Below are 22,718 nucleotides of genomic sequence, written 5' to 3' on the forward strand. Positions count from 1 at the left end.
AGACCCAGCTACTCTATCGATAGGAATTCTCATTTGGAATGTAAGAAAACTCAGTTTGTGCCAACCTCCTTCATTCAGTGAAGGAATCGTTATTTGTCAGAGATAGTTATGGTTCTAGAGCGAGGATAAAAGTTCAGTGTCAGCAGGATATGGGCTTCTTGATAAGTCTGGCAAGGGATCTTGCATCAACCTGATAGGAATTTTTTTCACATGTGAGAAGTTCTCTGCGATGCCTAAAGGATGGTTAACCTCCTCTCCCACCCCCAGTTCCTGCATTACTAACAAGGAATCTTAGGACAGTCAAGTGGCAAGTGGAAGGAGAAAGCTGAATGGGACAACAACAAAGAAGGAAGGTGTTGGAGTCCAACGTGTTAAGGGAAGTGTGTAATGTGTGATATTGGCTTGGAGCTGGAGGTAAGGGAAGAATGGGAACAGCAAGGAAGGTGATTACTGGACAGGTCACCTAGATCTGGGAGGATATTAGGAAGAGGATCAGAACCAGCAAATGACCCATGGAGGAGCCAGAGGTAAGATCAGAGAACTGCAGTGTCAACAGGGGTGTTTGGAACTCCAATCCAAGAAAGCCCCAGCCAAAGGATTAGCTTGGTGAAAATTACTTTAAAAAACAAACAAACAAACAAACAAACAAACCAAAAAAAAAAAAAAAAAAAACAGTAAGAGAAAATTGCAACATTTTCACTAGTCTGAAACTAAAGAAACTAAAATCTGTCCCCTTCTCTTTGCAGATGAACTGACCTGCACAGCTCTGTTACACAGCACTGATCGAGACTGCCACGTTTTGGTGTAGTCCTTAAGAAGTTCAATTCAGTTTTTGTTTTGGCTTTGCACTTCATCTCCGACATGAGCTGAATTCAGCCCTACGTCCTCTGGGGAAATTCTCTGGCACTTCTTGTTTTGCATCTCAAACTACACTGTAAACTCTTTGGGACAGAGAAGGTCTTGTCTTTATCCGTACAGTGCTGAGACTACTGGTGTACTAAATAAATAACAAATCATTCTCTGACGCTACTCCCACCTTTAGTTCCATGGAACTCCTAATAGGATGTGATAAAGTATCCTGATCCATTCTGGGATTTCTTTAGTGACTAGTAAGTACTAGAGAATTTGACAACGAAGAATTATATTAGGGATTTTAAAAAAACATTTCTAAGGCGAATGCCCTCCACGAGCTGGTTACCGAGGTGCCTTCAGCACATATTCCTGGGCTTAACTCACTTTTTTCAGCTTTACCGTTTGCTTTTAAGGTCAGTATTCATAAAATACCAAACCTCAAACATTGCCTGTATAAATCCCCAGAATTTAGAAATTTTCACCCCATGGCATAAGCGCTTGGAACCCTCTATAAAGTAGTGGCCATTAGGCAAAAAGCGTGGATCCATGCAGGGTATCATCTCACATAACCACAAGTAATATTTACTCACCCCTCCCATATAAACTCTTTTTTATAGACCAACATAACATTATTTATTCAGAAGGATCCTGTTACGGCAAGCACCAATACATCCATGTTAGTGTCACACAGAATTCAAATTAAACCCTAGTCACAGTTTATTTTATTTGGTCTTCACTGCATTTCTCTGACAACTGATATCAAAGGCAAGATGGAATTTTGGGATGATGGGGATAGCAAATTAGTCTTGCAGGGAAGGTCCATGCAGTGCTGACTGATCCCATAAAATGGCTGGGCTCACTAACCTTTCCAGACAGAGAAAACACAGGCAGGGACAAGAGGTGCTTAGAGAAGGAATGAAGTATCCCTGTGGGGTGCAAACAGGGACTGATGGCTGGAATTTGCTCTGTCCAAACAATGAGCTGCAGCTAAGCTAACACAGCAGATTAATACATCATTGTTTTACTTAACTAGGTTGACTTCCACAGTGGTTCAGGCACTAAGTGACATGAACAGAGATCTCAATATGCTCAGTTGGGCATTAGGCCACAGCTCAAACTGTTGGACGAACTGACTCTTTATTCGGGTCACTCAACTTTTGTGAAGAAATAAGACATTCAGTACAAACATGACTAAAAAAACAGAAAATCCCAATCAGCAATGGCAATCTAGTCTATTCTAGTCAGGTTTGTATATCGTGTGTATCACTTAAACTATGACTGTTTCACAAAGAGAAAACAAATTGCTCTCCACATTGTGGAGGGAAGTTTTAATTTCAAAACTAAAAAGAGTTAAGAAATCTCCTGTATGTTTTCCCAATATATTCTCCCATTTCACTAGTTCAATGCCCAAGGGTAGGCACATTAATTCCTGGGTCCTGCCTCACATGTTTACTCTTGATGCACCCAGAGTTTTGCTCGGATAGTATTTGCCTGCCCCTCTCCCCATTATGTACTATACATCCAGAAAAAAAAAAAGCGAATGCATCTCAAAAGATGTAACTGTTACCTGCCATGTCACTTGTGACTAGATCCAGCTTTTGCGGAGTCTCCTTTTCATTATTATAGCTGATGGTAAATTCCGTTGACTGATGTCTGACGAAGGGCTGCTTGATCTGTTTCCAACAACCTAGAAGAAATAAATGAACATAGAAAACATTAAGGGCTTGTCCATATGAACACTTAGTTCACGGCAAGCTGGGATGTAAATCTACCCGGCACTAGCCTGCTGTGCACTAAGTGTCCATGTGGATCCTGCTACTGTGCACTAACTAGGATGCTTTGAATTACACTATTTCAAAACTGGAGTAAATTAAAGCGCACTAGGGAAATTTTAGTGCACAGCAGCGGGGTCCACCTGAACATTTAAGGTATGTCTATGCTGCAGTAAAACACCTGCAGCTGACCGAGGCCTGGGCATCGGGTTTATGAACTTGCAGTATAGATATTCAGGCTTAGGCTGGAGGCTGGTCTCTGGGACCCTCCCCCCTCATGGGATAAGTATTATCCTTTGGCACCTATCGAGAGAGGAGTATTCTGTGTTGGTCTGTTTCAAGATTGCTTTAGAGACAAGTGGAGGGGAAGTGAATTTCTTTTCCTTTCTTCTGTTTCAGCTGGATGTTTCACCATCTAATTGGCAGAGGAGGAGGGTGCTCCACTAGAGAGAAACTAAATAGCAGCTGAACTCAGATTTCCTACCCTAAATGAAACCCACCCTAGACAGGTAATCAACTGAGACACAAAAGATGTTACTTCAGAAGGGTTTTTGCAGACATCTTCCAAAAGCAAAATCCCCCAGCCAATGTTCTCTTCAAATAGGATGAATGAAGCACAATTCAGTATTATTGGGCTTTTTTAGGAATTAGGGAGAGGGTCAGCAGAGGAAGCCACATTAAAACCATGTCTTGGCCTCCTTAGGGAGAGGCTAACCCCAGGTGCTGCAGAAGAGAGAAAGGAAAGGGGCAATTTGCTGGAGGGTAGGTGTTTTTTTCCAGTAGGAACACTCTTAAAGTTTGTGACCCAAAGTCTCTCTTTTACTTGCTAATTGCATTTCTGTTGTGGAAGCCATGCGATGGCTGCTGTTTTCAGGTGGCACTAATAGTGGTATCATTTTCCCTAACCCCTTTGTGATACTGTGAATTAAAATGAAAGGAAAATGATGCAATTGATGTTCAATTGTTTAATCCTTCCCACCAACCCATAGAAAGGAGAGAGCATGATTCTCCACTAACCTGGGTTTTCTGCATCAGATGAACCATAAGCACCTCCTTTTGTCTCTCTCCTGTAAGACAGGAATATGTTTGTAAGGTTTTGTCCCTCACAGCACTTTACCTTCATGCCTTAGCTTCAGTGGAGAGAACCATCATGTTCACCAGGTGAGGAAAATCATCCCCCCTTAGTTTCTGGGTAACAGCACTTATTACAGTAGGGGACATGAATGCTGAATCTTGTTACATTTGTTTCCCCCCAGCTGTTTGAGCTGGCAAAAAACACTGGAAACCGGTGATCTCTTAGCAGTTCATGTCCCTGTATGCCAACTCAGACGTTATCTTCCTGGTTGTGTTAGGATTTCTATCCTGAATTCTTTGCACAGTTGTTAGAAACCCTAGCTTAGGTACTGGATTCTGAGGAGATGCAAGCTCTTTTCATAGGGAGGTGATGTCAAAGGGAGCTTTGTTCCCAGCCCCAAACTCCATCTGCTGACAGGAACATTTGTATCCACTGGGCAGAGCTCAAATTAATGGAAGACGAGGGGGTGTCTAAGCGAGTGAAATTTACCTTTTTCCAGCCTTCTCAACATGTGAGACAGCTGCCAAGCTTTACTTCCCAACATGTGTTTTATACACCCCTTTACATGGCAGCTCTGAATTTGGCCCACTGAGTTACATATCAAGGAACCAGCAGAGAAGAATGTAGCAACACCACCAATAAGAGGGGGGCAAGATAACAATTAAAATAGCTTCCACTCTACTTTCTTTTGGTTCTTAGGTGTGCAAGTTACACCAGCCTAGACTCCGTTATTAGTCAGTAAATGGGGGGTAGGTAGGTCTGAGGCAGATTAAACAATTATATAGGAATCTGAGCTAGCGTAAGGGGTGCTATTTTAATTAACTCTGTATTTGGCTAGTCTACACTGGCAACATTAAAGCGCTGCTGTGGCAGCGCTTTAACGTGGCTGGTGTAGTCACGGCAGAGAGCTCTCCCAAGGCTCTAAAAAAAAAAACCCATCTCCACGAGGGGTGCGGCTCCCAGTGCTGGTGCACTGTCTACACTGGCACATTACAGCGCTGAAACTTGCTGCGCTCAGGGGGGTGTTGTTTTACATCCCTGAGCGAGAAAGTTGCAGCACTGTGAAGTGCCAGTGTAGACAAACCCTTAGCTTCACAGGGCCACCTATGGCATGGGGCCCCGGGCAACTGCCCGGCTTGCTACCCATTAACGCTGGCCCTGGCTTTTATATGCAGAAAAACAGTTGTTGTGGCATAGCTGAGCTATGGAATTTTTATAGCATACTGGGGGGGGGGGGGGAGCTCAGAAAGAAAAAAGTTGAGAACCCCTGATTGTCACTACAGCTGTTTTAATTTAGATGAAAAATAAAATCTCTTACTTTCGTTTGGCTGCACAGATACAAATCCCAGAGAGCAGGAACAGACACAGCCCTACTAAGACCGGGACAACTATAGCTGTAAGTTTTAACCCTGCAGGAAAAAAAAAAAATTAAAGGTAACAAGGGCACAGTTTTCCTCAATACCTGTATACAGCCTTCCAAAGGTAAATTCTTTCCTATTATAGTCTGGGCTGGTAAAACCATCTATTAAGGTTGCCTGACACTTCCCATTATGAAGACCCTATTTTTAATTGCTTGTAACTTTGTGGGGAGAGAGGAACTGATATAGGATGAACTCAGGGAGGGGAGGGAAAGAAATAGACTGGAGGGGGAGACTAGAGCTGACTGGGCAAGGAGACAGGGATGAGAAACCTGTAGAGCAGAGACTGGAGCTGGGTAGGCAAAGAGAATAGGACCATGACAAGGAGCCAGGGGTGGGGAAAAGACAGGACAGGGAAAGATTGAAGAAGAGTCCCGAGTCTCTCCATCTTCTGTTGTCATTAAATATCTTTGAAATCCACTGGCAAAGTGCTTGTCTGAGCCCACTGGTATCAGTTACTTCATTAGAGTCAGTGGCAGAAGCCTGTGTAGTGGAACTAAAGGTTCCATCCCTGCTGATAAACCACGTGGTATCAACAAGACAGCACATGAGAGAATTTGTTTTTTTCAGTTTGCTTTTTGAAAAAACTTTGAAATTACACACAGAAATATAATAAGAATATTAAGGTTGCAAAATTAAGCACTCAAATGTTAGGAAATGCCAAAATTAAGGTTTCCTGTGCAATTTTAATTTGTCCCCCGTATGTGTATGCATTATGGTATAGCCTTTAATTACATGATCACATACTATTTTTTCCCACAGGGCCTCTATCTCAGTCAACCTTTGGGTTTATCGGAATAGCATCAAAAGTGTTTTTCACTTAGAATGTATTCATATTAATCTTACTCAATTCCAAGCACCCACTTAGACTTCTATTCATAGTTAGTGAAATGTAAGGTGTATTGCTCTGGTTGGTCTTTTGAATCAGTGACCTACTTTACGATTATGTAGTTTGGATATTTATACCTTTTTGTACAGCACTAACCCGACATTTCAGCAATGGGTGCTTTAGAGCGAGAGCGAGAGTGTGTGTGAGTGTGAGTGTGAGAGAGAGATATTAATATATATATTAGAAAAAGAGAGAACCTCTGGAAATCCAAGGATCCTAAGGTCTCTAGCAGGTTATCCTCTGCAAAACCACTATTGTAAGAACAAGTGGGTTTTATTTTATTCCAAAAAACAGCCAGTCCCATGTTTCAAGACAGTGCAGGTCAAAATTAAGAGTGACCTGCAAACTAAAAAGAATATATGCCCACGTCGCTTCTCTCAGATGCACAAAGATAAAGACAACCTGAAAATTGTTTTTAAGTGTTTTCTGCACTTTTAAAATTTTTCTTTTAAATTAGAAATTCAGGTCTTGTCTACTCAACTTTTCCTCAAAGACTCTAGGGACAAGTAGAAAACTGGTACATTTAGGACATCACACAAACCAAGGAAGTGAAACCTGATTGAAATGATTTTTATTCAGACTATTTAAGAGTTTAGGGTTTGTTTTTGTTAACATCTATTAAATTCAAATACTTGAAAAACATTTGGAAGAAAAGTTCTTTGTTAAAAAAAATAAAATCAACATCAGTAATACCTGATATATATATATCCTTAATCCTTAATATTTTTTAAAACCTTATATATATGTTTTAAAAAATATTAAGGATTTCAAGTTCTCTATGCTTCATATCCTCACCCTCACATTTGCAGATAACTATTAAAGAACATTGATGAGATGGGAACATTTGATCTGGCAAAGTGTAGATGTCTGTTAGAACAGGAAATATACATCTAAAAAGATGGCACATTTTAGAGAGACTGTACTGTTCTAGTGTTACCCAAGCTGGTTTCTTCTGATGGGATGGGTTCTGTGATGGTTCTGTCTTCTTTTCCAACCGCTACACCTGTGCTTTGACTTGGTCTTTGCCACATTGGGTGAGTAAATGAGTTGTTAGCTGCAAAAAGAAAAGGAAAAACAACGGAGCTGTAGTGGGTTTTGGGATTCCATTGCTTCACTGGGCTCCTGGAAGTATTGCTTGCCACTTACCTTGCATTATTCGACAACCAATCAGCTCCACCTTAAATGCTATTCTTTGATGCCAGGTCTGTGGAATGATCCGCACGTATCGGGCCACTATAGGAGGGATAAAATTATTACGTACTACGTCCCCATAATTAGAGTTGCCTTGGAATACCTGCAATTTAAAGCACATAAGCTCTTTAATTGCTGTGTTTTCAGAGTGAGTTATTAAAAATATAGAACATCTTAAATGTGAAGAGGGACACTTGTCAACCTAAAACTCATTCAAAAATATCTTCAACTGTGTTGTAACTTTAGGATTATTAGAAGTAAATTTTAAAAGAAATTTACTTTACAGTTTTTGCTAAAGTTCACATTTTGCGCTTAATTCAGCATGGACAAAGAAATAAAACTAGCCATTTTCATCTTCTGATCAGCACCGTGCTAATGCATGCTACTGTGTTTGAATTAACAATACCTCCTACATCAAAAGCAAAACAAAACTTTTTATTGAAATCAGATCATGAAAAATGTTTTGTAAACTACAGTACTACTTTTCTTCAGCAAAATCTAAATGAGTGACCAAAAAGAAGTTACTCACCTTGTGCAGTAATGATGATTCTTCGAGATGTGTGTCCCCTTATGGGTGTTTCACTGTAGGTGAGTCCGCATCCCTGTGATGCTCATCGGAGAACTTTGGTAGCAGTGTCCGTTTGGCCCGATCGTGTGCTGTCTCTCCTCATGCTGCGCCATGAGGCTAGCCAGCACATGTTGGCTAACCCTTCTCAGTTCCTTTGCTGCCGCAGAATCAGTGAGAACTCAGAAGTAGAGGGGAAAAGGGTGGGTAGTGGAACACCCATAAGGGGACACATCTCAACGAACCATTGTTACTGCACAAGGTGAGTAACTTCTTCTTCTTCTTCAAGTAGTGTCCCTATGGGTGCTCCACTCTAGGTGACTCCTGAGCAGTGCCCCCTGGGAGGGCTGGGACGTCGGTGTCAGGTTAGTTACAGATGACAGTACTGTGGAGCCAAAGATGGCATCAGAGGCAGAGTCCCTGGTGATTACATAATGTTCTGCAAAGGTGTGGACTGAGGCCCATGTCGCTGCTCTGCAGATCTCCGAGATGGGGACATTCCTGAGGAAGGTGACAGATGAGGAGATTGAGCTCGTGGAACATATACAGATCGAGTCCGGAGGAGTCATGTTACGAATTTGATAGCACTGTCTGATGCAATTCGAGACCCACTTGGAGAGTCTTTGGGCTGATATCACTGAGCCTTTACACCTTTCCGCCATAGAGAGGAACAGTCTAGGGGATTTCCTGAAGGCCTTTGTTGTATTGAGGTAGAATGCAAGGGCTCTCCTAACATCTAAGGTATGGAGTTTGGCCTCCCTATTGTCTCGGTGAAGCTTGGGGTAGAAGGTGGATAGACTGATCCATGTGAAATGAAGAGGTCACTTTAGGGATGAACCTTAGATGCTGCCTAATTGTAACCTTTGTTAGGGAAAAAGACTGTGTATGGAGGATACGCCATCAGAGCTGCTATTTCCCCTATTCTTCTAGGGGAGGTAACTACAATCAGAAAAGCCGTTTTCATTGATTGGTATGGTAGTGAAGAAAGTGGCCATAGGTCCCAAGGGTGGGGCCTAGTCAGTCCTTTCAGCACTAGGTTTAGGTCCTATGAGGGGATAGGAAGTCGAGGTTGAGGGAAGAGATATGTTATTCTCTTAAGGAACCTTTTAGTGGTCGGGTGCAATAGTACTGAGTACCTCTCTACAGGCTGGTGAAATACTGTAAAAGCTGCCAGGTGGACCCTGAGAAAGCTCAGGGATGACCCTGATTTTTTAAGGGTCAAGGAATATTCCAGAATATGTGGAAGAGTTTCTGACACCGGGGAGATTTGCTGGCACCAAATCTGGAACCTGGACCATTTCTGCAGGTCGGTGCATTGTATGGAGGACTTTCTGCTGTGCAGTAGAACCTCCTGTGCTTCCTTTGAGCAGGAGCTCTCTAGGTGCTGGAACCACATAGGATCCATGCTTTGAGGCAGAGGATTCCCCAGGTTGGGATGTGTGGTACACCCTTTGTCCTGAGAGAGAGGGTGTGAAGTGGCCGGAATGGAGATCAGTGGACACATCACGAGCTGCATCCAGGTAAGGGTACCAGGTCTGTCGCGGCCACCTGGGAGCAATCAAAATTATGTAAGCTCTGTCCCCTCTTTATCTTAGCAGACCCTTCAGCAGAAGAGGAAATGGAGGGAAGGGGTAAAGAAGGCTCTCCCCATGGGGGGAGGAGAGCATTGCCCAGAGAGTGCTGTACAATCCCCACCCTGGGACAGTATTGCAGACAGTTCTTGTTCTGGTAAGTGGCAAACAGATCTGTGGACGGTGTTCCGCACTGTGTGAACAAGTTGTGAAGTACTGATAGGTGCATCTCCCACTCGTGGTCATATGGAAATTTGTGACTGGGCTTGTCCACTATCGAGTTTTGCGTGCCTGGGAGGTAAGCCGCAGACAAGGTGATGTTGTGAGAGATGCGCCAGTTCCATAGTTTCATGGCCTCTGTACATAAGGAGGGTGATCTGGCTCCTCCCTGAAGGTTGATATAAAACATGCGGGCTACTTTTGTATGTGATCCGGTTAACAGTGGGGAACAATGGCTTCAGGTGTTCCTGCCCGCTCTCAACTCAAGGAGATTGATGTGCAGGGATATCTCCACAGGCATACACGACTCATGCCTCCCAATACTGGGGGGCACAATCTAAAGGGGAAGACATGATGGGGACCTCGCTCATACTGATCTCTCCAGTGCCAGATGGGCCAATGCCACTGGTGGTACCGTCAGCTCACGTACCGGGATGTTTGCCATTCTCTCTCTGTGCCAAAGAGTCAATGCCTGTGCCCAAAGAGTCCGTGGTCCTATCAACGGTACCAGACAACGATGGTTGCCGTGAGGCATGGGTGTCAGATGATCTTGGTGCTGGCAGCACAGAGGATACCAAGCGAGATGGTGATCGCTTTCGGCTATTCCTGGGCTCGCTGAGGGGACTTCCTGCTCTCTTTTTGACTTGTGAGAGGGGTCCCTGGACTGTTTCTTCGACCCACTATCCTTCGAAATCAAAGGTTAATGGGAAGGCTCACGCCCGCCAGAGGGCTGGGGTCGGAGAGCCGCCTCCATAGAGATGATTTTCTGGCAGCGCTCTGTCCTTGTGGGATCTCAGTCGGCCCTCACAAAGGCAGTGAATGCACTGGGAGTACTTGTCCATGACTGGGATCGCCTCACTGCAAGTGCGACATTTGAAGCCAGGAGAGCTGGGGATACCCTTCACCATGGCTGGGGGTCAACACAAGAACAAAGTCTTTTCTTCTTTTAGGCACAGCCAAATAAAGAGTCAGAAGAAAGTTAAAAAGTTTTTAAAAGCTAAAGATTTTCAAATGAAAAGGCCAGTTAACGATTGCTAACCAGCTAACGGACAGCTAAAGGTTCCGTCCCTAGCCAGGGGCAGTTGAGAAGGAACTGAGGACGGTTAGCCCGCACTTGCTGGCTAGCCTCATGGCGCAGTACGAGGAGAGAGCGTGCAGGTGTGGGCCCAACGAACACTGCTATCTAAGTTCTCCGATCAACTGCACAGGGATGAGCACACCTAGAGTGGAGCACCCATAGGGACACTACTCGAGGAAGAACTGTTTGATTATGTTCTCTTCATTGTATTTATAAAATCTGTCTGATCAGTCAGCCCATTCTACAAGTGGACCTTTTTATTAGTTTGTTTAAATGAAAAATGTATAAACCTGAAGCCCTGGCTCAGTTAATTCTGTTTAAGATCATATATAACAGTTTCTTATGAGATTTTTAAAATGATGGCATAATGTAGAACCAGTTAGAAGTTTACCGTAATGAAACTTTGATTCACATGGAATTTAAAAACAATCAAGTCTATTTTTTTAAACTTTTTACCATTGTGGAATACTGCAAACCTGAAAACTTTAAATATCTAGTTTGCATAGTTCAGAGCCGTTACTGTACCAATTTTTCACTGCAGGCAAAAAACGGAGGCTGTAGAATATTAAGGGCACGACTACACTTGCAGATGTAGAGTGCCGGGAGTTAAACCAGCCCTTGGAGACAGCAGCAGGGAAAGCGCTACTGTGTGTTCCCACTGTGCTCCTTGTGACCGTGGAGTATGTCCACATTAGCAGCTCTTGCAACGCCACAGAGAGCAATGCATTGTGGTAGCTACTCCAGTCTGCAAGTGGCTGCAGTGTGCTTCAGAAAGGCTTTGCAAAGCATGGGGGGCTGTGTCAGCATGCTATCTTGTAAGTTCAAACAGCAGCAGGGGAAAGGGGGAAACCTGACATCAGCTCCCACCCCCCACCTCTCTCTCACACACACACACAAACGCCTGCCTCTGTAGCAGGAGCATTCCACAGTAATGATTTGCTTTGTGTCCCGGAGCAGATAAGTATGAGGGTTGTCAGAAACGGAGCTTTGAAAGGGGATATCCGCATGCCTGCGGTCGAGTTCAAAACAATGACGAGAGTGGCCACTTGACTTCAGGGTATTATGGAACGTTTCCGGAGGCCAATCACAGCGCAGTAATGCAACATGTCATCCACACTGACACACCAGGGCGCAGCAAGCTCTATGCTTCTCGTGGAGGTGGATTACCAGGAGTGCTCCAGCTGCAGAGTCCAGGCATTCTAAGTGCCTTGCCATGTGGATACCTCAGGAGTTACGGCGCCCGGGGCTGATTTAATGCGTTCGAACTTGCAAGTGTAGCCAAGGCCTAAAAATCCTGAGGAAGTCCACATTGTGCAAACAAAATGTCTCTCCAAATGATTTAAACTACAGGATACATGGAGATAATAAGAACCCACTTTCTCGATTCAGAATTTTAGGGTCTGTAAAGATCCCCCTACAGCAAGATTTTGGGCATAATGAGAACTGATGATCAGTTAGGCTCTGGTGCTGCAACTTGCTGAGCTCCCACATGTTCCATTGAAAATAATGAGAGTACACTCAGGATCAGGCTCTCGGGATTTGTTCAGAGTAGACCAACAAGGAAATTCAATGTAATTACACCAGTGCAACCCTCTAATGTAGGCCTTGTTTACATGAGATATCTGCACTGCTTTCATTTTAGTTTTTAAATCGATTTAAGTTAAACTTGTGTATACTCTTGCGTGGACATTTTGGCTTAAGAGCAAGTATTTTGGTTTAGTTTACATCGATTCCTTGAGCTAACGCAAAAAGTGGCCAAACAGCCTTTTTGCACCAGTTTAATGATATTGGTTTGAAATAGCACCTTTGCTTAACCTGGGGTAACTTTTGTGTGTAGCTAAGCCCACAGACATACTGCACCAGTAAATTACATTGATGCAGTTACACTGATGAAGACTGCCTAATCTTTCATGACAGTGAAAATCTTTCAATATCAAAGCATCTTAGAGAATTTTTTCTTTTGTGTTCCCATCCCCCCCTTTTACCTTTTCTTCATTGCTTAGGATTCCTTTGTAAGTTCTCCATTTTGAGTTGTTATTTTTATAGTTCATAATAAAGGTCTTTACATAAAAGTTAAACTTCAGCATAGTGGATCCTGTAGTCCTAATCCCTTGTAACAAAAGAAAAAACATATTTTGTTAGCTTTTTTTAAAAGGAACATTTTCATACACAACTCAAAAAGGAAGTGTGTTAAAATATGGGTACAGTTCTGTCTAAAAACTATTCATTCACCTTTCAAACTAAGTTTGGAGTTCAAAAAAATCCAACAGGTTTGGGGCAGAAAATCAGTTGTATACTATGAATTTCATGGCTTCTGTTGTGGACCCCTGACCTGATCTTGGAAAGTCTATAGTTTTGGGTAAAATATAATCCATTTGCTAAGCATGTTTATAGAAGTAATAATGGAAGCTATTGAAGCTGTACCAGTAAGGAGAAGGAGAACCAAAACATATGTAGTAAAAATAGGCTTGGCAATAGTTTTAAGCATTAAGGACTTAGAATGAAACCTAATAGAAGTTGGCATAAGTTAGCATGAGTATTGTGTGCTTGACCAAGGTTATGAAATAATACATGCTTGACCTAAGGTTATAAAATCTAGCAATACGTATCCTTTAATAGTTTAGCAGTGCATCATGTAATAAACAGATAAACCCAACTGAACATATGCTAAAATCTTAGGGGCTTTTTGCAATAAAAGCTAACCACATTAACATATCAAAACTACTAGGAAAGGGACTGACATGAATGATTGGGTTAACTGTTGTAAATGTAATTATGGTCAACCAGAATACCACATATGAACAACCAGAATCCTAAAATTGGTCTTCTGGAATACCAAATATAAATAGGGGTCTGAGACTTGATCATATATGCTCCCAGATGTATGTGGATGGAATGAAAAAAGGCGTAAAAAGGGTTGTCAAACCCATCTCTAGTTGGGACACCGGGATAATGGCATGGGCTGCCAGGCAGGAAGCCTGGCCCAGCAATTTCCTCTTGTAGTGGGCTCCACTGTTTCTTCTATCTTTGGTTCTAATGGTCTCCATAAGATTACAAGTATGCACAATGTAAAATTGTAAGTAATGTGGGAAACCACATTACTGTACTTAATCTTATTTTACTTACGTGTATTGATTTTTCTACGGTTTCAATTATATTTGTATTAACTAAAACGTAACGTTTCCATGTGTGCTTCACCTTCTTAATTAACTCTAAGTAACCACCTAAATAAAGAACTTGTTTTTTGTGAAAGGTGTACTTTAAACCTTAGATTAATCCCAGGTTACACTGTCAACCAATCACTGTTGTTACATGCAAGGCGTATTTAAACAGAACTCCATCACCAATGCAGGAAGAGATTTCACATGACAGATTTAAATTAAATGGTTAGGAAACTTTCAAGATGCTCTTTATGTAAATACATGCCATGGAATTTTAAAAGATTACTGACCCAAAAATGGCAATGGATCTCTCAGATTATGGTCCATTACGAGGGTCTTTATCCATTTACAAGTGACTAATTTATATATTTTAGACAATGCAAGGAGCTCGCAACAGGAGTGCCTTTCATGTGAACATACCATTGTTTCAGTGACCAGGCTTAGACAGTCATTTATTGATACAGGGAGTTCATCATAAATAGACCCTAAAGAGCCATTTACAGGTTGATCAGGACACAACAGCCAAGCTCTACTGCTGAATGTGTGAATGTTTACAGATAATTGATATGTCAGAAGGCATATAAGATAGCTCAGCCCAAACCTGTGTTCCTGTATTCCCTACTCAGGAATTGCTGTCTACTCTGTTTGTTGACTGCATCCACAACCAAGGAATTCGGTGTGAGATAGGAAAAGAGGAACTCTGTGCCCTTTGATAGCACATAATATTTTTTGTCAGATGTCTTATAAGTTGGTGGAATTGTTGCTGGAGTCTGCCAAATTTGCCTAACCAGTTCCATGATGGCATTATTCATGGGTAGGGCAACTTTAAAGGAGGTAGATGTGTGTTGAATGTCAAAAAGCTTGTGTTGCGTTTCCTGAACTTCTTTTAGAGAGATGTTCAAGGAGCTGGCAACCCTCCTATAGAGGTCTTGAAACTGTTAAAGTCGTCCCTAGCATTTGGGGGGGTGGGGAGAGGGCACGATGCTGTCATCAGGAGAAGAAGAAAAGTGAAGGGTAGGTTCAATGTCCTGGTCAGAGGGTTCATCCTGTTCTGCTAGAATGTCCTCAGGGGGCTGAGACAGTCCTGTTACCGACAGTGCAGGTGATGAAGGTGTGCTCTCCCTGGGAGGTTTGTGGTGGTAAGTGGGATGCGCCATCCCTTGTGTCCAACACAGCCACTGTGGTGGAGGTGGCATGGGTGCCATCCATGGGTACCCGTACCATTGGGATTCTTTGTGTGCAGTGTGGAGACATGTCCTGCCGTACTGCGGATGGGAGAAGAGTGGTGGGAATAAATCTGTCCATCATCGACATCATCCTTGTCGCTCAAAAGAGGGGGAGCTGGGTGAGATGGAGTAGAAGGGTGATTTGGTACTGAGCGAGTCAGGGTAATGTCAGTGCTGAGGATAGGTGACTCAGACATTGAGGAGACTGCCAAATCCTTTTGTTTAAGAATTGACTCGGTATTGATGGTGGCATCTATTACTTAGAAGTAGTGCTTCTGAAAGAGGCTGCAGTAGGGGACTTCTGTCCCGGGGGAATCCTGGCCTCTGGCTCAGATGCTGGCCTGAGGGACTTCTCCTTTAGGAGCAGCTTTAGCTGCAAGTCCTTGGCTTTCCTGATCCTGGCTGTACGCTTATGGCAGTGCGGACACTTTTGAAGAACATGTGTCTCGCCAAGGCAGCGGACACACTGAGTGTGCCTGTCTGACACTGGAATCGATAGCCTAAAGGTGAGGCAGCATTTAAAGCCCAGAGAACCGGGCATGCCCCTGAAGGGAGAGTTTCACCCTCCCCTAAGGGGAGAACTGGCAATAACGGTTCAACAAAAACCTACTTCTAATCAGGAAAACAAAATTAGGATTGATTTTTTTTTTTTTTTTTTTTGAAAAATAAATGGGGACAAAAATGAAAAAGGGCTGACAATATATGATAAAACTAGAACTAACTTGGGTATATTATTCTAGCTAAGCTGTGAGGTGCTGCTGAATGCTCTGACTCATAGCCAAAGGTGGTAGAGAAGGAACTGAGGGAGGGTTGGTTGCACAGCGCTAGTGAACTGCCTGAAGCAGCGCGAGATGGGGACCATGCGACCCAACCGGGCACTGCTACCATAAGTCTCCGATTAAGAGCACAGGGATGCACAAACACCTAAAATGGAGCATCCACAGGGACATCACTTGAAGAAGAACTTAAGCCTCAGGCTTGGGAACCAGCCATGTTATTCAGTAGGTAACTTACCAGTTATTCTCTTTTTCTCTCCCAAGTCTATTTCCAACCACTCCCGGTGGCTGCTATGGTTGGATGCCCATGAAATCCCTTGGACTTGAAGCCAGGCCTTGTCAGGAGACCACTGAACACTTTCCCCAATTTCACTGGTCTCTTCCCAAGAGGACGATGCTGTAATATGGCTTTTGGGGATGAATCCATCTCCCAAACTCAAGGATTTATTGCAGCCTAGAAGGAATTCCAATACAGAGAGAGATGGAAGAGACAACTTGCATTTTCCCAGCAAGGCCACCCACAACAACCAGCTCATATAATTCTCCACCCTGCTGTTTCTCCCTCCTGTGCTGCCATCCATTAGGCATAATGTTTGCAGCAGGCAATCCAATATCAGATTACTATGGTCCCTCTCCTTCAGCCAGCCTCAGTCCCACCTCCCTGAGAATGAAAGTGGAACTCCATTCATGTACCAGCACCACAGATGTAATATTATCACAACATCAGGGCAGCTGCTTCTCAACCACATGCATTTGAATGATTCCTGGCTTCCACCCCCCTCCCCCCCCGCCCAATCACAAGCTATAGTTATAATACACTGGCGTCCTCAAAGCCACCACATTATATGCATCTGAAGAAGTGGGCTGTAGTCCACGAAAGCTTATGCTCTAATAAATTTGTTAGTCTCTAAGGTGCCACAAGTACTCCTGTTCTTCTTTTTGCGGATACAGACTAACACGGCTGTTACTCTGAAACTTCACATTATATGTAGTTTGACATTTTTCAGTTTATTTTAACTTTTTACTGGGAAAAAAATTGCAAGTCAAGACTTGAATACCTAAAATAAAAGTATTTTTCTTACCATTTGAGGTAAACACAAACCGCTTGTCTGAGAGTGAGCCGCTATAAGAAAACAAAGGGGTGAGGGGGCAAGGGGGAAATGACAAAAAAAGAGTTATTGAATATGTCAGGAGCTGCTCATACAAACTAGCCCAAGATCAGTATATTCATTGTGGGGTGAGAGTATTCTGTATCTAACATAATCTCTCAGACCAGATCGACAATCTTCAACATCTTCTTGCTATTCCTCCACCTCTTGTCAGGGCACTCCTGTTTTTGCCATGGTCTCTCAATGACAAAACTCAGACCATCCTTTACAGGTTCTGGCATATACAAATTCTTTGAAATGATTCACCTCTCCCCCAACCCAGACTATCATCCTCAAAACACATTTCCCCTTAAGCATCTCCACTACGCAGAACCTATGCTACTTTGGGGCACTTTTATGCTAACCCAATTTCCCCATCTGCTACTGAAAAGCCACCAAAACCATCACAAAGTGCCAAAATGCCAAGTTAACAGGAGCTCTGTATCTAGCCACCATGCACTGCTCAAACAATGAGCCCAATTTTCCTCTCACATGAATGTAAACCAAGAGCAACTAAACTGAAATCAATGGAGTTACACTGGTGTAAATTCAATTTAAGTGCAAGGATAATCAGACCCAGTTAGTTAAACTTAGTTTTAACTGAATCACACTTTAGTCTGCTCTTTAAATGTGACCAAATGATACCACAAACAGATTAAAAAGAAACACTCATTCTCTAACAGGGCTAAAAAATGAGGTTTTAATCTGGTTATAGCATGGCTTTGCCATAATCAAGTTCAACTAAAGTTTTAAAAATGTCTCTTTTGTCTCTGAAGACAGGGCCACATTTGTTGTCTTCTCTCCCCACTTCCCCCACCCATGGAGTTATTTTAATATAGGACATTAAACAAAAAATAATCCTGCCCCACTCCATGAAACCTCACATAATAGTGCAGAACAGTAAAGTAGCAAAGATTTTAAAAAGTGACTACGGATTATGGGTGCCCATCAAAATGCATCTTAAAGGGGCCTGATATTCAGAGGGATGGGTGCTTGGGCTTCCTGAAAATCTGTTCCCTTCAGGATTTTGCCAGTTAGGCACCCAAAAATGAGTAGTCCAGTGGTGCCCAAACTCTTCCTGTCCCCCCTCCCCACCTGTAATGGGACTTCGAGAAGGGAGCCAGGTCTGGGGAATTCCAGCACTTGCAAAATTCGGGTTAAAAAAAAAAAAAAAAAAAAAAAAAAAAAAAAAAAATCAGTAAAACCCAACACACTTGCTTTTTTCAAAATCTGGAAATTGGGGTGGGGGGGGGGGGAAGAATTCAGTAAAAACTGAAGACAAAGGGCCTTACTCATACTCGGGTGACAAAGTAAAAGCTGATACATTTGCACTTAAGATGTCAGAAATGCCTGATAAATCTGAGCCATGGCCACTATATCTTCATTATACAATACATGTGTCTAGATCCACACATAGATCATGGAAACTACAAATCACAGATAACAGAGCATAAAAAATGAAGCCATAGAGGCCAAGGTCAGTTCTGGGGAGCTGGTAAGTGAGCAATTCATAACTTAACCATCAAATTATAATACAGACACATTTACGGGCTCAATGCACACAAGCAGAAGTAGCTTTTGATGAGATCAACTTCAGTTAGAGTCACTAAATGAAATAAATCTTTAATACTGAAATCCACTGTAAATGAGATTTTAAAAAAGTATAGAAAGCCTTTATTTAAAGGAGTATTTAAAACTCATAAAATACTATTGTTTAGGTGCCAGAGTTATCCTTTCCAGCGCTGACAGTTCTGTGGAGTTTTAGTTATCGCGCGTGTGTTCCGAGAACAGAATAGCTATTCAATGTTTGAAATATATATTACGAAACCCTTTTAAAAACTTGAAATACAGATACAGTGTGTTTTCCTACTAATTTTGTCTTTTATCTTTCTGGCAAACACTCACTTCACTCATATTTTGAAATACGATGAAATTATTTCCCTCTCACCTCCCAATTTAGTTCTACGATCAGTGGTCAATCTAATCCTGTATCTTGATCCCAACACCAGCAAGTACCAGATACTTAAGGGATGGGTGGCATACCTCATAATGGACAGTTACGAAATAACATGCTCATGAGGGAAGTTTTTTCTAATCTTCGGTCCCCATACAGTTAGTGGCTGACTTATGCCTGGAAGCACAGGAGTTTATAACCCTGATACATTTAGGGTGAAATCCTAGTCAACAGGAGTTTTGCCATTAACTTCAATAGATTCCAGATTTCACCTCTGTGAATATTCTTAGTACTGCTCACAAAGAAATGGTTTGATTGGGTGATCACATGATGTCAGGAGGGCTTGGGAAAAAAAAAAACTAGGGGGAGTGGGAAACTATGGGTGAAAGAAAAAATATTCTCCCAGGCACTCTGCCTGCTAGAATGCTTGAGAGAGAGGGCTTCCCTCCCCACCAATAAACACCTCACCCATATTCCTGATATTTTAAAATTAAAAATATTAATAATCTTCCTGAGTGACATAGACAATTGCTGGAAGTGCGCACTGCACAGTTAGATATTTTAAGAAGTTTTATTTTTGCCTCAGGTGTAATACACTTAGAGGCAGCAGATAAATGGTAGCTCTAGTAATCTTAAACAGTGCTACAAAAAGCTTGTTAATGTATTTAAAGTTTTCATTAAACTCCCCCACTTCTCAGCACTGCTATTTATTCCTTCAAGCATATTATTTTAATGTTTTTGAGGTTTTTTCCATTAGTTCATCATTGCTTTTTTAACATAGTGACTATTTAAAAGGTATGATTTTGTCTGCAGAACACCAAAAACCTTGTGTATTTGCGAACCTGGTGATTTGATAAATATGTGAAAAGAGAAAGAAGCACAATCTAAAATTTCTAGTCATTAATGCACCAACGACTTGAGACACTATGTCTCTGTATCCCAAAACTAATGCCATTTTAATTAAGTGTCAGCAAACCAAATGACATTGTGCATTACATTAATCTTCCAAAGATCAACTATTAAGTGAGAAACACTTAAACACTTCCAATTTTTTTCTCTTCTGAAAGAGGAAGAGCTGACAGTGTCCCATCTGTTCCCTCTCTGATGTGGTGGGTTAATTATGCCTCCAGGGTTGCTTTCAAACACAGAATAAAAAGACAAACTACTTTGTGACACTTACTCCTGTGAAAGGATGCCATTGGCCAGGATGCCTTTGTATCGACTTACTCCTTTCTGCTGAATCACATTGATCTGGCCACCCAGCTCATCTGCAACAACACCTGCGTGTATGGCTGATTTGCACAATAGGGAGGTCTGGAATGCAGAAACCAGAACTCAAACAAAAGGTTAAATTTGGCAAGTTACTAAAACTTTCATGCTCAACCCACCATTACCTCTCTCATAAGAAATCACAGATCTTCAAAATCATAAAATCCTCTGAAGACTTAAGGTGAATATAAAGAAGGAAAGTACAGTATTTTTTTTTCTACAGGTTATGTTTAAAACTCTTCCCAAAAAAACAAATGCTTATTAAACAAACAAACATACACACACCCTGATTTGCTTGTAGGGAAAGTGCTCCAGAATCACCACCTAACACAACACTCCCACATGCCTCTCCCCAGCAAAAGTCATTTAAAAAGGTACGATCACTGCTATTTGCTGGATAAAATTAATGTAAAACTACTTCATGGATTCACTTATTCTGCTGAAGCCAGACACACCTATTACTTTGTGCAGGGTGAAGAACTGAGGCCTTGTCTATCTTTTTGGCAAAAATTTCCCATTGCTGATAACATAGTTCAGTTTCATCATTTTTAGCAACATTAGAAGCTCTACTGTAGATGTAGACTGGCTGCCACTAGCATTTTAAGGACCACGTCAACTATGTCCACTTTAAGCAGAGTTAGATGGCACTGTACTTAAAATGCCAGCAGCTGGCCTACACTACAGCTTTCAATGTTGCTACCACCATTACAACTGAGAAACTGTTAGCAGCGATGGGAAAATTCTGCAAATTTTCCTTAGTGTAGACAAGGCCTGAGTGAGGCCCTGCCGTTTGTTGCTTTTCATTTCTAATCATCAGGTGCGGTAAGCAGAGCGCCCTTTGATACAAGTGGTGTGTAGAATTTCCTTGTTATTTCAGCCAATTTCCCTACAATTCTCCAAGACAGAGGGGCTGAACAATCAGTAAGCAGTTTGAGGACATGCACTGGCATTTAAAACTCAATTATTACTCCATTTGTGATGAAGAAAAGTGGAACTTTATGTAGATAAATGTAGAGAGGCTAGAAAGAGGTCATAGGAATCTAGGGATTCTATTCTAGAACTGTGGGGCAGCCGGTGGTCAAAGCAGGGTGTGGTATAATACAGGCATAAGCAAACCACTCAGGCCACTTTCTTCTTTAAACAAAGAACTGCTAATATAAGGCCTGATTGCAATCCATTGACGTCAATAAGGTGCTACAAATTTAAGACACTGGTAATTCTCAATGGGACAAGTTTAGGAAACATGAGATATCCCAGGAAATCACTCTGAAATGAAGTAGAATTGGTGTCAAAATCCAATTCTAACTAAACTGATTTTTTTCCCTAGGAGGACGGACTTAAAAAAATGGAAAGATCTGTGATAAGCAGGTAAAGCTCTGTTCAGGGAGTAACTGAGATCTGAAATTGGGGTGCACTGGATTCTCAAAAAAGAGAGAGAGGGAATCCTGAGATTGTAGGAATAGTTTAACATGTCAACCAGTACCACTTAGCGGACAAAGAAGGAGAGAGGGAGAACAAAAACCACAGTAGCTAGAAGCCAAAAGTATCTTTCCAGTGCATGGTTGTCTGAGTGACTTACATGTTTCTTGCTCATAAATGGGTGGTTGGCTTGTTTGGTAATATGTAAGTAGTAAAGGTGCCAGTGAATGGGATTACTAACAGAGCTAAAAATGAATGACATTTTTGCTTGTTGTGCTAAATAACCATGAATTTTCTAGGGTTGACAACTTTGTAATATTTAAAAACTGGACACTCGAGCAGGAGTGACTCTTTCCCCAAAGCCCCGCCCCCTCCCCCAAGGCCCTGTCCATTGTTTGCTCCTCTTCCTGCCTTCCCCTGTCATTCGCTGCTTTTCCCCTCTCCTCCCCATTCCCTACGTCTGGAGGGACTCACCTGCGGAGCTGGGCTAGGAGCTGCAGCTGCTGAATCCAGGTTAGGAGGTGGCCCTGGCTGAGTAGGGTCTGACGTGTGTGATAACCTGGTGCCTTCCTGCCTCCCCCAGCCGCAGTAATGGGGATTTTGGGTGTCTGGTCAGTAGATCTGATCGGACACTGTCAAGTCCCCTTTTTGACCAAACTTTAAGGTCGAAAACCAGAGATCTGGCAACCCTAGCAACTGCCTTTGTATTCCATCTTTCTAAAGCCCACTCTTTACCCTTCATACTTACATCTCTGTATCCTTCCACTATATTCCCAGAAATATCACCCGCTATGTCTCTGCAACCAGCAGGACAATATCTGCTGCAGTAAAAGAATAGAAGTGTATTTAAAACATGGATTGTAATGCCTGCCACATACACACACACAAAATGCCAACAAACCAAGAAATATTTTTAGAAATGTGTTCTAGCTGAGCATAAATTAGCATATTTTTAAAAGGCAAATTTGTTCTCAGATTCAAGTTCATTAGCTTACTGCATATAGTAGGGCACACAGAGAGCCAAAATAGTAATCATTTAAGTGCATTTTTTTTCTCTTTAGTTCTGCTTGTTCTGGAAATATTACTACACAAGGTAACTAACTTTCCAAGCAACTCAGATAAGAAAAATATGCCC

General features: G+C 42.2%; 1 protein-coding gene across 1 annotated transcript in view; it reads right to left on the reverse strand.

The window, feature by feature from the left end:
• DCBLD1 (discoidin, CUB and LCCL domain containing 1) overlaps nt 1-22,718 on the reverse strand; it is a 73,892-nt gene that overhangs the window by 2,656 nt on the left and 48,518 nt on the right. Inside the window, exons 5-14 of the mRNA XM_054024131.1 lie at nt 22,332-22,404; nt 20,076-20,209; nt 16,876-16,916; nt 16,032-16,247; nt 12,616-12,740; nt 7,153-7,300; nt 6,944-7,060; nt 5,018-5,108; nt 3,642-3,691; nt 2,420-2,539 (exon numbers count right to left, since the gene is read on the reverse strand). Coding sequence (XP_053880106.1) covers nt 2,420-2,539; nt 3,642-3,691; nt 5,018-5,108; nt 6,944-7,060; nt 7,153-7,300; nt 12,616-12,740; nt 16,032-16,247; nt 16,876-16,916; nt 20,076-20,209; nt 22,332-22,404 — 1,115 coding nt within the window. The remainder of the gene's footprint in view (nt 1-2,419; nt 2,540-3,641; nt 3,692-5,017; nt 5,109-6,943; nt 7,061-7,152; nt 7,301-12,615; nt 12,741-16,031; nt 16,248-16,875; nt 16,917-20,075; nt 20,210-22,331; nt 22,405-22,718) is intronic.

Source organism: Malaclemys terrapin, chromosome 3 (assembly GCF_027887155.1).
Source record: "Malaclemys terrapin pileata isolate rMalTer1 chromosome 3, rMalTer1.hap1, whole genome shotgun sequence".
In the NCBI taxonomy this organism is placed as follows: Eukaryota; Metazoa; Chordata; order Testudines; family Emydidae; genus Malaclemys; species Malaclemys terrapin.